This window comes from Populus nigra, chromosome 19 (genome assembly GCF_951802175.1).
Source record: "Populus nigra chromosome 19, ddPopNigr1.1, whole genome shotgun sequence".
Lineage (NCBI taxonomy): Eukaryota > Viridiplantae > Streptophyta > Magnoliopsida > Malpighiales > Salicaceae > Populus > Populus nigra.
The window spans coordinates 10,950,156-10,964,715 of NC_084870.1; the positions used below are offsets into that span (position 1 = coordinate 10,950,156).

The 14,560-nt window shown below is 36.9% G+C and overlaps 2 protein-coding genes across 2 annotated transcripts; one reads left to right on the forward strand and one right to left on the reverse strand.

Annotated features, from left to right (window-relative positions):
• Window positions 1-2,755: 2,755 nt before the first annotated feature.
• On the forward strand, window positions 2,756-3,974 carry LOC133679807 (B-box zinc finger protein 20-like). Its single transcript, XM_062102505.1, has 2 exons — window positions 2,756-3,336; window positions 3,426-3,974. Exons 1-2 carry the CDS (start codon window positions 3,145-3,147, stop codon window positions 3,885-3,887), a joined length of 654 nt encoding a protein of 217 aa, XP_061958489.1. The 5' UTR covers window positions 2,756-3,144; the 3' UTR covers window positions 3,888-3,974.
• A 259-nt stretch (window positions 3,975-4,233) lies between these two features.
• On the reverse strand, window positions 4,234-13,879 carry LOC133679806 (kinesin-like protein KIN-7D, mitochondrial). The gene is made up of 25 exons (XM_062102504.1): window positions 13,220-13,879; window positions 13,022-13,119; window positions 12,840-12,929; window positions 12,681-12,733; window positions 11,965-12,030; window positions 11,667-11,720; window positions 11,487-11,546; window positions 11,285-11,363; window positions 11,125-11,192; window positions 10,789-10,845; window positions 10,584-10,688; window positions 10,151-10,255; window positions 9,719-9,826; window positions 9,485-9,616; window positions 9,204-9,374; window positions 8,471-8,686; window positions 7,986-8,123; window positions 7,396-7,515; window positions 7,232-7,282; window positions 6,714-6,761; window positions 6,366-6,512; window positions 5,355-6,101; window positions 5,132-5,261; window positions 4,933-5,041; window positions 4,234-4,518 (listed from the first exon to the last, which is right to left on the reverse strand). The coding sequence occupies exons 1-24, from the start codon at window positions 13,543-13,545 to the stop codon at window positions 4,959-4,961; spliced, it is 3,252 nt and encodes a 1,083-aa protein (XP_061958488.1). The 5' UTR covers window positions 13,546-13,879; the 3' UTR covers window positions 4,234-4,518; window positions 4,933-4,958.
• Window positions 13,880-14,560: the final 681 nt, after the last annotated feature.

Sequence of the window (14,560 nt, forward strand, 5' to 3'; positions counted from 1 at the left end):
AACGGTACAATTTTTTAAATGTTTGTCTCGGTAGATAAATAACATCGTGAATTAATCTTTACCTGGATTTAATAAAGATGTGTTAATTTAGATAGGCACAACATAAAATAAATTCGATTTAAATAAATAGCTCCGCACAGGAGTTTAAAATTTAGTTATTAAATAGACAAATTAATTAAGATTTGATTTATTTCATTATTTATAACATATTTGATTTCTCCAATGGCCCGTGGAACACGACGGACTTTGACTAGCTTAAAGAAAAGGAGGAGAGAGTCCAAGCTCGCTCAAATCAAAATAATTGTATTCATTCTTAATTAGAAATAATAAATATTGTAAATTTATCCACGAGAGGAGGCATGGACTCGGACCTTGGTCTTGGTACAAGGTGTTATAATAAAATTATGTTTTAGGCTGTGTTTCATTAAAATTTATTTATTTATTTAAAGCGCAATAAAAAGCCTTAATTTATCATGGATGTACAAATTTATTTATTTAAAATTATATTTTTTATATTTTCGAATCATAATTTAGAGAGTAAAGCAGGGACGAATTCACACTCTTGTAAACACATGGATGTACAAAACAACACTCGTTGGCACTTCATGGCAAGGCAAAGTGACCGATCAATCAACCTGATATAACATCCAGAATGAAAGAAGTGGCAAATTATAACTGAATGGGGACTAGAAACACGTACCTGTCTTAAACACTTCTGGTTAAATGTCAAAGGAGCGACTGTTGCATGGAAACTTCAAGACTTGCCTCGTGATTCACTAAAAGTCCTAGGACTCCACAAATAGGTAATCAATCATCCTTTCACATCTATGTTTGTTACATGAGAGGGGAGGAGATTTCTCTTAACCACGCGGTCAAATGTAGATAATTATTTGCGTAAAATTAACTTGACTGGAGAAGTATCAAGTCTTCACACGTATAACTCGACATGGGAATCATCGAGCTAAATCACGATTATCATTTAATCCCTGCAATCACCCACCCACGTCCAAAAATTAAAGCGTTTTAAACACTTGATCCTCCTACATTTCAACGCCATTGTTGGGTTCAAAGGAATAGGTGTTCAACATGATTCTTGTAGATCTTTTCGTAAGGAGCCGTGACCGTTTGTTTATAGGACTGCCAAAGTCATCTCCATGTGAGAAGTAGTGGAACCCCTAGGCATACAATAATTAAAAGTGTACTGTTCGATATGTTCTTTGGTTTCCCACTTCATTAGAACGTGCATCTGGTCAATGAATGATCCTGTTAGAAAGAGGAATGAGGGTATACGTCATGATTAAAAGGATTGAGTTTCTTTTTTACTACTGCAAATCTTCTAATCATGCTGTGGATAACTTACATTTGAAGCGAAGACTTAGGTTACTATCAAGATAAAAACAGTCATGATGCAAGCAATGACCGCATACTCCCATTAAAGAACGGAGCTTGTAGGTAATCCGTGCGAGTTAATCATGGATTGCACAAATAATCTAAGGGCTTAAGTGAACCGTACGTATGAAAAGAAGAAAAGAGGGACACCCTTTTCTCTGATAAGCAAAACTTAACATTGATAATTCATAGTATAGATGAATTTGTTAATTATCTTACACGGTAAGCATGACTTTTTGTCATCAATGGAGGCCAATGAGTGGCACCAATTGTTTTGGAAGTCGTAACGTGATTCTTTTTCTTACAAATAACGTTGTTCAGAGTCACTCTAGTGCAACTTTTGCCTTTATGGGTGTGTGTAGATGTGCTAGATTTGAATCGAGGATTGGGTTGGCTTGACTCTCGAGAAGATCAAGAAGAGGATGGTGAAAATTGCCTCTCTTGAGGTTCCCAGTTTTTTTACCAGCAATGTATTGATTCCTTCTCTGTTAAAGACAGATTGGTTAAGGTGTTTCTGCGTTTGCAAGGATTTGAAACCAATCTTGATAGATTCAACCATTTGGATATCTTTCATTTTGCTATGGTTTTGCCCTATATTTTGCCTCTTCCACTTTCTTTCCATCATCATTGACATTTTGTCTGGTTAACAATAATTTCAATGCAACTTAGCTGGATCCAAGGTGAAACAAATTGCCAATAGGAGATGAATGTACGTAGTAGGAGTGAGAAACACAGCAAAAACAGAAGATTAAAAAGTCAATCAATAAAACCATTATTTGTTTTTTCTCTCTTTAATTCTTTGCCTTTCATTTTATCAGGCAGTGATGAAATTTCCTTGGTTTATGCAGCCTAGCTGGTGGTGTGGGTATTGAAGATGACACTTCTGAAGTTATAATGTATAAAGTATTTCTTAATTGTATTGAAATAATAAATTTTTTATAAAAAAATATTTTTAATACTAGTAATAATATAATAATATATAAAAAAATTAATTTAAAAAAAAAAGTACAGTCAAAGACAAACAGGATCTTATGTCGTTAATGGCACGGTAGCATTGAGAGAGCTTGGAAGTGAAAAATAACATTTCTATTTCTTGTACAGTTCATCAAATAAAAATAAAAATACAAGGAATTCAATGGGAAGCAGACTGTGAAGTTAAATGTCAAATTAAACAGAACAAAGTTATTTTTTCATTCAAAAAAAGTGTCGAAATCAAATCAAATAAAATATTGAAAACGCAAGTTAAGCAGCCAGCTCTGGTCTCTCATGAGCTGACTCTGCTCCACCACCCCCCTCCCTCCCTCCCTGTTGCTGTAAATTAATATATACTACCCTACTAAATTAATATGAAGAGAAGCCTGGGTCGATAAATAGGAAGATAACTGCAAATCGGTTGCTATTCCTTCAACTTCAGACAGTACTGAGAAAGAGAGTGGAGCTTCAGGTTGCTTTGCAATAACTTGATAGCCAAAATCCAACTTGCTCTCCTCTTCTTTGCTCAAGAAAGAGAGATATTAAGGAAACCTGCATGGCATCTATCCAGAGCTTTCTCTAAAAAAGTCAGACAAACATTCAAGATCCCTGAGCTTGGTTAGCTGTTTATCCATTTACACCCCCCCATTGCCCACACTCCCACAACAGCTTTGTCAGTGTCCTTTTATTCACCTTCACAGGTCAATTTCCAATTTTCCAATATCACAATCTCTTATCTTTATATCAAACCCTAACCAAGAATATTAGAGCGAGCGTAATAAGATGACAATGAAGATCCGGTGTGATGTGTGTGACAAGGTAGAGGCCACAGTTTTTTGTTGTGCAGATGAAGCTGCTCTCTGTGATGGATGTGATCACAGAGTTCACCATGCAAACAAGCTAGCAAGCAAACACTCAAGGTTCTCTTTAGTCCATCCTTCCTTCAAAGAATCCCCTCTTTGTGATATCTGCCAGGTACTAGCAGCTAGATACTTCTCTTACTTTTCTCTACTGTGGTTATGGTGGTCAAAATGTTTATGTTATTTGTTGTTGTTTTTCTTCAGGAGAAGAGAGCCGTTCTGTTTTGTCAAGAGGATAGAGCAATTCTATGCAGAGAATGTGACCTTCCAATTCACCAAGTTAATGAACATACCCAGAAACACAATAGGTTTCTTCTCACAGGTGTAAAGCTCTGTGGTCCTTCTCTGTACGCAACATCATCCTCCGCTAGTAACTGTGATGCAAACATTAACACTACTAGCAATAGAAACCATCAGCACTACCTGAAGAAACCGATTTCAGCTTCCAATGAAATCTGCAGCTCTCCTTCAGTAGCCACAGCATCGCCACCAACAGCATATAGTTATGACGATAATCATGTTAGTGGCGATGTTTCAATTTCAATAAGTAGCATATCTGAGTATTTAGAGACGGTAGTACCAGGGTGGCGCGTGGATGATTTTCTTGACCCTTCATTCACTAGCAATAATAGTTTCAGCAAGGGCTGGAATGCACCCTATTTATAAAGAGTGGCCTCTAGTAGTTTTGAGGGTGTTAAATTTTTTAAGACTCATCTACACTCTTTTCTCTGACATTGCCCAATTTGATGTAAACTTGTCGCCATTTTTTGCCATTCCTGGATCAAGATCTTAAAAGCTACGGGAGTTCTTTTTTCACCAGAAGTTATAGACTTCTGGGTCCCCAGCCTGGTTTTGCCTAATGGATTTAACGAGTCCAAAGAAGCAAGCAAAATGAGTGCATGCTGTTTGGATTGCTCAGCACTTTAATTAGCATATAATATCAAGATTCTCGGAAATGAAAAGGAGAATAAAGATACACAAGGAGCTGATGAACCAGCGTGGCTCAGATACCTGGGGGAAAACACTTCTCATGGAAGCATACGTTGTTTCTATACATGGTGATATAAATCACAACATTCTGCTGCAAGTTCAAAAACAAGGCAACATCCTAAATTTGATACTTTGGAATGTACTGATTCTTTGTTTACCTTTGATTAATCTTATTTTACAGCCCCTAAGGGAGAGTGCAGAAACAATATATTGATATACCTTTTTGACAATTACATACAGTAAACTAATAAAAGAATCGCACCACTGTTCCAGTGAATGTAGCGAACAGGAAAACATCAGCAAAGCCCTGCAATTATTGAAGTGGCGGGGAAGAAGGGGAAAAAAAAACAGAGCATGTCAGTTTATCTTCTGATGGAAGACACTCTAATTTTCACATAAATGACACAGCAGTTTGGGAAATAGTTCCTCTTTCTTTCCAGATTGCTGAAGAGATTTTTATTGCATGTGCCGGACTCGTGAGTCCATGACTCAATGGACACGGGATCAGAAGATCCATTCCATGTGAGAGCGATAGCCTTTGTGTCTGCAGGCTAACCTGTAGTTTATTTTGATAATTCAATTTTCCTTCTAAACCATGTACATGTTAACGGTTCTTATCTACTTGTCTAGTAATATGACAAGGCATTGAGGAACCTAAATTTGTCCAAAAGGTTGACCTATCAGCAAATCAGAAAAAATGAGCAGAGTTAGTATAGATGACCTTTATTTGAGGGTAAAAGCACAATGTCAAGTGAATGCAAAGAGCCTATCTGCAATCTTTGTGCGACAAATCGGGCACTCAGAACAAGCAAGCGAACAAGATTTACACACTGCAAAGCATAAACCAGCAGTAGTCATGATTAGACATGATGTGCAGAAAGGATAGGCACAGTTCAAATGAAAGCAACTAACTGACTTACAACAAAAATGTCGACAGGGGAGAAGAATTGCTGCTGTTGGTGATTCAAAACATACTTTGCACACATGGGAATTGGCATCTCCATTTCCCAGGTATTTGAGCTCTTTTTCCTTCATCTCTTGCATCCGCGCCTGCAAGCAGAAATGAAGAATGATTGCAGCAGATGGGTACAACAAAGCAAAGTAAGAAACGAAAAAAAAAAGGTTCAAATAATTAAGGTTTACCTTCAACCGAACAACTAGGGGCTCTTCCTTGGGAGTTCCATCAACTTGTTGTGATGCATCCAAATCTTGTCTCTCTTTTACAGCATTATTTTGATCAACTTCGACCCCATTCATTTTGGGATCCCTGGCATGATCTATACCATCACCATGCCTTTCATCAGCATTCATCCCAGGGATAGCACTCCCATCTTTCTTTAACTTAGCAACAAGCACCCACATATTTGCTAAGTCATTTTCCAGAGCCTCCTCCCTTTTCTTGGCCTCTTCACACCTTTTCCTGTATTCATCTTCTATGAATTCCTTTTCAGCCAAGGATGCCTCAAGTGCTGCTTCGCGTTGTTTTCTTGCCTGAAGTTCCATTTTTAAATCATCTGGATCCAGATTCCACAACTCGAAGTCATCAGAATGCATTCCTGAAATCTCATTTCCTCTGCCAGAGAACCGCCCCTTCCTCCCTGGTCTTGTGGCATCATAGTACTTGCGGTTAACTCCATTAATTGTTTGCATGCCAGCACCTCTAGAATGCATGGATTCTCGGGCAGCCAGCAATTCTTGTTCCAATTTTGCATTCTGTAATGAGAGCTTGGTCACTTCACCAGCTAAATTCTTCAGCTCAACTGCAGCAGCAGAGGCCAGTTCCTTCGCATAAGAAGCTTCTTCAGACAATTTCTGATTTTGGACCCGTAATCCACTATTCTCCTCGGAAAGCTGGACCTGTTCGATCTTTAGCTTTTCATTCCCAATCTCCTGTTAGATAAAAACAAAAACATGTTGATAGCTATAAGAAAAAACTCGGAATTCCTTTGTTATATGTTAGAACTACTCACCGGGATCAACATTTTGCTTATATTTGACAATGTACAACAGTAATAATGCCTATTGTTTCATACGAGAAGTTTAAACTAATACCCTTAGTTCAATTAGAAATAAAAACAATGACTACATCCCAAAATGGAGATATTTTTAATAAGTGCATCAAAACTTAGTAAATTTTAGCATAGTAGTGATCACCTGGGACTGAACTTTCTTTTTCAATTCATCCACATATTCTTCAGATGCATTGTGTTCGGAGTTTAGTGGTGCTTTGTCACCAGAGAGTGAAGCGAACCGCTGCTCCAGGAGAGTTACCTTTTCTTGCAATTCTTTGTTTTCGGAGCACTGCCAATAATAACCATATGTAGAAACAACGGCTTGAAACATAAGCAAAGCAGGGAACAAGAAAGAAACAATAGCATTCCAGGCTGATGAATAGGACCAAGGAAGTGCTGAGCATCAAAAAAAATGGCAGAAGGAAAGAGAAGGAAAGGAAGAAAAACAATCAATTAAGAGGACAAATAGGATGGAGAATGGCGGTTAAACCTTATTCTGAAGCTGTTCTTGGAGGATGCGGTTGTCAGCTGATTTTATCTGTAAAAAAGTCAAAATCATCTCATTTGTAGTGGGCAGGAAATTTATAATCTATGCAAGTTCATTCACCATTCCAACTACTAGAGACCACTGAAACCAAGATGACAGGTGGCGGACTTCATGACCTGGTTTCCTGGGATATTTAATAGTCTTAAGACTAAAATCATATAGGTGTTTTATTATGAAAGGATTTACCTCTCTCGCAGAAAAAAGAAAAGGAAAGAGAAAAAACCATTATGATGCAGATTCTGAAGCTGCGAGATTCTAAGAAAGAGATTATGGAGCTGGATTTATCTCCTCGGCAGTTATAATTAGTGATCTTAATGGGATGCTTGCCAAGGAACCAATTATAGTTCACCATTGATATACAAGTGCCTGCCTCCATTGTGTTTTAATGTGACACTAGAACAATAAGTGAACAGACAAGCCCCGATAAGAATTTCAGTAATATCATGATATGCAGTGCTCACCTCCAGCTCAAAAGCCTTCTCATTACATTGGGTCATCAATCTCATTACTGTCTGTAGCCAAAATGAAATTGAAATAATTAAGCTACTATTATCTGGAAAAAGAATAAAGAAATGAAAGGATATGAGAGGAAGAAAAATCGAAACGTGGAAGAAAGTGAAACTACCTGCTGCATATCAACCAATGAGGCATTGGCAATTGAAGCCTCACCACTCTCGATAATACGTTGTTCCAAGACTCCCATTTGCCTCTTCTTCTCCATGATCTCTCGTTCCAAGTTCTGGATCTGTGGTTGGCAAAATTATACACTTGTCTTCATCAGAGCTTTAGAGAAAATTATGGATACTCAGTTGTATATTACTGCCACATTTTATATGTTGGATAATTAAAAATATGGCATTGAAAAATGGAAAACTTCTGTTTCCTAATCTGTTAAATAATATTAACAGCTGAGTACTCTTAGTGAAAAAAGGAAGCATAGGAAAAGAGTGTCTTCGCTAGCTACTAAATTCTATAATATGCAAAAGAAACATGAACCAATGGAGCATGTGATAAGCATCAAATGCATACTCAAGAGTTCAATAAAATCTAAAAATCATATCAACCACATGAACTCAAATTGGCTCAAGCACAACTGAGAGACCAGTAATCTATTCAAAATGTTGGCTCAAGCATGATCAAAGCTTTGCATCTCATTTTGAACTTAAATTTTAAACACAAGCAGACATATAACTTGGCAAGAAAAGAGAAGTATACCTGAATTTTCGAGCTATCAGGATCATTTACAGACTGCTCTACCAGGCGCTTTAGGGTACTGGTGCTGAATGCAATCTCTCCAGCAAGCATTTTAACCTGCTCCACAAGAAGGTCCATCTGGTCTTGGGTCATCCCGCCCTAAAAATACCCCAAAAAAAGTCAGTTTAGTGACCAAAAATAAATGAAAAGTTTTGGGCTGGTCACCCAAAGGAAAAATTACTGCTAGAACATATGAGACACAAATATATCAAAATGACATGGCAATTGTGGTATGAGTGTGCTAGACTTCAGTGGAAACAGGATTTGGTTTTTCCTGATTCAATAATGGTAGGTCGTGGAAGCAAATGAAAAGGAATCTGATGAAACCACAACCACAGTGCTCAATATGAGAAGAAGAGAGAGAAGTGAACTTTGGATTCTCTGGAAGGGGAAATTTACTTGGAATTATATACGAGTGAGCAACAAAAAAAATCAGCAAAACTTACTGGTGCCAGTTTTGAAGCATTCATAAGGTTGCCTGCTTGAGTCGTTTCCGTAACCGCACTGCTAGCTGGTGAGAGTTCTTCATTCCACTTGCTGGAAGATCTTCTATGTTTAAATTCACTAGTTAGATCTGATGCAATCAAAGAAGAAGAAGATGGAGAGTCCTTCTGATTCTCATTTTCTGCAAGTGAAGCACCTTCTCGCAAAACATCCAATTTCTGACAGAAAAAGGAAATGCAACTTAAATATCACACTTCAGTCTTCCAAATGGAAAACTAAGATCTAAGAAAAGAAGGCAGCGAGAAAGGAAAATCATGCAAGTAAACAAAGGGTGGATGTTATGGGCAGAAACTATTGCAAGAGTAACAAAACTAACTTGCAATCAGTTGTGAAGAATAGAAAAATAATTTGCAGCTTCTTTGAGAAGTTGAGCATTTACAGAATAACAGGGGAATGACAGTGAAAGGTATTAAGAAAGCAAGGACCATTTTACAAATTTTTGGGTCAAATGTTACTCTAAGCTTGTCACGATTCACAATATAACTGTTGCAGTTTGCACTAACAGAACCATAGATGCCCCAAAACCAATAGAATGTTTTTAGCTCGAACCACAGCAATTGCAATTTAACTCATTTCCTGGAAAAGACATCATTCATATTTAAATCTTCAAATTTCAGCACCAGTTAGAAATTAGGCAATAGCAAAATTTACAAAACACGTGGGGGGGGGGCTCACATCATCCGAATGACTCCTCTGATGACCTGGAACATCAGGCAATCCAGGAATCGTATTCTTTGTAGAGACAAGTATGAGTTTGGTTAGCCTCTGGATCCTACTCATGAGAGCAGCCTTGGCTTCTTCTTCCTCCTCCAATCTTGACTGCATCTTCACTTGACCTTCCTCCAACTGTACAAAGAAATACAAAAGAAAGATTTGTCATAGGTTAAAAAAAAAAAAACATACAATGAAAACGACACAACAATATTCAAAAGAAGAAAACAAGATAATTTTAAAACCTTTTGCCTTAAGCTCAGAATCTCTTCATGACTGACAGCAACAAGCATCCCCTGTCTTAACTGATCAAGTTCCTCTTTGAGGATTGAGATTTCTTTTTGATACTTCTTGATCAAAGATTTCTCATCAATTATCTGAAAGTTGAGTTATTTCCAAAATCGGGTTAAAGTCAGCTTTTAGATTTAATTAATCTATGTTGTTGAAAAACCATATCATAAGCTAAGTGCATGCTGCACCTTATTGCGTGAGGCATAGATTTCAACCCGCTTTGCCCTGCTAGCAAACTTCAATGTATTATGAGTTTCTTCCATGTTACTTGATGCAGGAGTGACGGTACAAATAAGCTGAGGAGCAGTTTAGCCAAGAAAGAACACGTTAGCTGGCATTGAAATTTGGCTCAGGAAGAGTGATTGAATATGTACAGTCAGTCTCTTGTAAGGTTTTTACTTCCCAGTTAAAAAGTCAGAAAGGGAATGAGAACGTGAAAAGTAAACATTTCTGGAAGATAATAACTAACAAGGGCCAAGACAATTCAATATGCAGCAGCACAATTGATCATTTAGTAAACTTGTATGTGCAGGTGAATTACATAATCTTCAACAACAAATTAAAATTTCAGTAACATGTTGCCCATAAAATAGCACGAAAATTTTATATCTTAAACTCACCGAAACGTGCCCATGCCCGCTCAACGAGGACTGCAAAAGGCGAGTGAGTTTGGAATCTCGATACGGAACATGAGATGCTCTTCCTTCACTCAGTTTTCCAATAACCTTTACGTTGGAACCACATAGTCAATCACAGGCATCAAAATGAAATAGGCATATGTACTTCAACATGCACTCAGGCTCGGCACACGCACCAAGGAGCTCAATGAGTTTATTCATTGACTGTTTGAGATAAAACTTCACTAAGTCTAAAACCACTTTTCACTATCCTCAATTTGGTCTTATAAATCATCAGATAATCACCCACCGGTTATTCAGTTATTACATGTATCTGAAGGCTTTGAATAATTTGCAGGAGCAGTTTGTGATCAATAGAAATATGAATAAAATGAAAAAATGGTAGATGATTGCATATAAAGTTACAGGTACATACAGTTCCAAGAGTTAGAAGGCTTTTGTTTATGTAAGATCCTTCCTTTCTCCTTAGTCCAGTTGTTTCAGTTTTTGAACTCTCAGATCCAGCTAGATCAATCAGATTCTACCAAAAGAGAAATACAAGAGAATAGCATGAGCCATGCAGCTAAGAAAAATAAATATTTTCTTTTCTTTTCTGACAATGACAATTCAATGCAACATACAAGTTGAGAGAAAATCACTCCATCATATTCGTCACCATGATCACTACTTTCAATCATCTGCAAATGCATAGGCATATCAGTGAATAATAAGAAAGGAAACAATTCATAAGTGAAAGAGGGTACAGCATTTACAGTAAATATGGTTAGACTTTATCAAACAAAAAACAACAGAGAATGGCAAGAACTTGACATAGATGATGCAATAATTGAGATGGAGATGAGTAAGATTTAGCTACTTCTGAACAATACTTTATTATATCTACTCCACAAAAATGTATGAATGGAATGTTAACTATTGTTTTATAATGACAAATATCATCTGCATAGACCATTTACCAGAGTAAATATGGTGTGACTTCGGCTGCTGAACAGATTAAAATTATTTGAACCAACATGGCGATGCTCTGGCAAAATCAAACACCAATGAAAAGCTTAGGGGTAAAATTGCATGAAACATACAGGAAAAGATGAAATTGGGTTTATATATACAATTTACCTTCTCCGGCAGCAATGAAAGAAAGTGCATGCCCAGGAGACAAAACGACTTCTTCCTTTATACCCTCAACATAGGTGCCCTGGAAAACATAGTACAAGCATTTATAAACCAACATATATGAGATCCAGTAAATCATACATTTTCTCATGGAAAGAAGGATCACAATAAGTAGTATTAAAGAACATTCATAAAAGCATAACACCTGTGCATCTTCTCTAACACGCAAATTTTGACCTGTTGGATCAAGCAAGTCATTTATCACCTGATATCAGAAGCATGCGTGAAAGTATAAATCAGACAAATTTTACTACGATGACAGTAAGTAGTTCAACTTGTAATCTGTACATTTAAGTGCTGTCATTCAAATTGATAGTATACTGACCTCATTGTAAATTTCAAGATAGGACACCCGTAGCAGGAACTCTCTTCCTGGAGTCTGAAGTGAGAAAGCATATGTCACCCATACTTGATCAACAAGTTGATAATTAAAAGGATAGAATATAGACAAAAAAAAAAACAAATGAATTAGGTTACCTTAACACCAGACTATACAAGTGTAATGATATCAGCCATACACATCAAGCACACACAAATACATACTTGGGTGATAAAAGCCAAGGGATACGCAATGAACCAGATTATAGAGAATATACTGAGGGAAATATTTTCTGAACACTTACCTCTTGGATAATACTGAAAACATCCTTTATGGCCAGTGGTATGATACCGGGGGAATTTTGGTCTCCCTGCACATATTGTCATGAGAAACAAGTCAAAAACAACAGAGCTGTAAATTTGTTAACTATAAGGAACTGAAACAAGAAAGGTTAGCAGAAATAAAAAAGAAAAACATATAAATAGACGTGTTTATACATGTGCCAAATAAACATAACATAAGAATCAAATCTAGTGATAAGTTACATAGCAGGATCAAACTGCCATGTCACTGGATACTTCAGTTATGCTATCCTAAGTCCAAACTGTAACAAGACAGAGAAACACGATTGAGCATCAAATGCATTTATAGATAAGGGTGCAAAAGAAAAAGGGAAACCATGCATTTATAGATATGGCTCAAAGTAATTGTATTTCAGGCAAAAAGGGGGACTTCAAAATGACCAAGACCTTCGGTTTCCTCTGTAGAACTCCTCAACAGATCATCACATTGTATTACTTTGAGCGTTTTATATGGTTATAGCCTATGCAAATAACGAACATGAAAAGATCTAGAGGAATTGCAGGGTGCGGGTGCAAAAGAGTAGTTATCAAAAAAAGGAATCACCATTGATTTGCAACAAGAAATTATGATCAGTTTTTACAATAATTGGACATTTTTTGGCATCTCCTAACAAAAACTGCACAAAAGATGCAATTTATAGATAGGGACTAGTCTTACATGCATAGTATGCGTCTTTCCACTACTAGTAACACCATACGCAAAAACAGTTCCTGCATTGTCAAAGAAAAAACCCCAATTAATCAACATTAATTAATCAGCTTACCAACCACAACTACTAAATCAATCAATGCTAATTAATTATCAATAATACCATACCATTAACACCTTCCATTGCAGCCTTGACTACAGGCTTTGCAGCAACCTCATACACCTCTTGAGATGCAGTGTGTGGTCCAAACACCTTATCTGCCAATACAAATCAATCCGCATTTACATTTTAAATTTCCATTAACTCAGTTAAATAACAAAAATGAAATTCAAATTCAATAAATAATTACCGAATGCATAAGCAGTCGCTGGATTGTACTCGTTCCTGACAATCTTATCCCCATCCGCATACCATGCTATCTCATCCCCTCTCTGGAACTCCCTTTCACTGTATCCAAACACATCCCAAACAAAAAAATTAACCCTGGAAAATTCAAATTACAAAACCAAATCAAGATCTGATCTAGTACCCTCAGATCTGCCATTACCTCAACGGCCTAAACCGAATAGTAACCGAAATGCTATCACCACCACTCCTCGGTTGATCAAACGGTTCAGCAATTAACTCCTCCGGCCCGAACCCGACAGGGGTTTGACCACCACCACGTAGACCGCCGTATTGCATTGAATCAGACCGAGCTCGATTTGGCGTCACGGATCTCGAACCGAAAAATGAAGAAGCGGAAGTCGAGCAAGAGCGAGGAATCAGCCTGTTATTATAAGAAGTGGTTGTTGAAGAAGCTGAAGAGTATGAACTTGACGGTTTCCGGTGCGAGAATGGAGACCTGCTTCTCGCTCTGGAAGATGACGCCATACAGGGGGGGAAACCAGATGCTCAGTGGAGTTGGTTTGAGTCGAGTTGACTCAGTGAGCCGGTGAGGGGGGGCTAACTGGGTGGAGGAAGGGTGAGGAGAGAGGAAATACAGAGATTGATTCGGGGAAGTCACATGGTTTCTGCTACAAGAAAAGTGGGTGACATTGTGTGTGGGGTTTTTTTTAATGTATTTGACACTTTAAGTAAGTGAAGAAGGTCGAGAGAGAGGGGTAAAGGTACAGAAGAAACAGGGGGGGGATTGTTTCTTCTACTTGAAGACAAAGAGTTGCAGAAGAGAGAGAGAGAGGAGCTGGATTTGATTTCTATAATAGACACAAGAGAGAGATTGAGAACTAGGCTTTTGTATTTTCAATTTTAAAAAAAATATTTTTTCCGTGCGTGTGTCTGGGTTTTTAGGGTTTGGAGAATTTTTTCGTCTTTCTAGTATGTTATTTTTTTCATATTAGACCTGTATTTAAGAATTATGCAATCGAATCCTTATCTTTTTTCTTTATCAGGATATAAAATGAGAAATCCCCACACCCGAACTAAAGCATTGATGAGAATTTTTAAATTTCTATTCAAATTCAAACATGAGAATTGCAGGGTAAGATGCTAACCTACTTATCACGTCAGCTAGCATTTTGATTATAAACTTTAAATTTATATAGTATACTTGTTCATGTTTAGTTTTTCTATTATTTAAACATTCATTGATTTTAAAAATTGATTATTTACTTTAAATAATGTGCGTGTTTGAACATATGATATATTTATTTTTCTCGTAGCTTAATAATATTGTAAGGTGGTTCTTATTTGGTATGTTACTTTTTTTAATTGTTTTAATTACTAAAAAAATTAAATAAATAATAAGAATACATCATTTAACTTATAGAGAGTAAGACTAAAAATATCAATTTTAAATTTAACGTGTGATCTTAAAATTATAATTGACAACAAATCACTAAATTAAATAAATGATGTAACGTGAAAAATAATTTTCAAATGACAAGTT

Bases quoted from the DNA above. Each gene is read 5' to 3' on its own strand.
- LOC133679807 (XM_062102505.1), top strand. From the start codon at position 3,145: ATGACAATGAAGATCCGGTGTGATGTGTGTGACAAGGTAGAGGCCACA. The intron at 3,337-3,425 runs GTACTAGCAGCT...GTTTTTCTTCAG, and splicing joins CTCTTTGTGATATCTGCCAG to GAGAAGAGAGCCGTTCTGTT.
- LOC133679806 (XM_062102504.1), bottom strand. From the start codon at position 13,545: ATGGCGTCATCTTCCAGAGCGAGAAGCAGGTCTCCATTCTCGCACCGG. The intron at 13,120-13,219 runs GTAATGGCAGAT...GTTTGGATACAG, and splicing joins ATTCGGTTTAGGCCGTTGAG to TGAAAGGGAGTTCCAGAGAG. The intron at 7,516-7,985 runs GTATACTTCTCT...TGCCAACCACAG, and splicing joins CTGATAGCTCGAAAATTCAG to ATCCAGAACTTGGAACGAGA.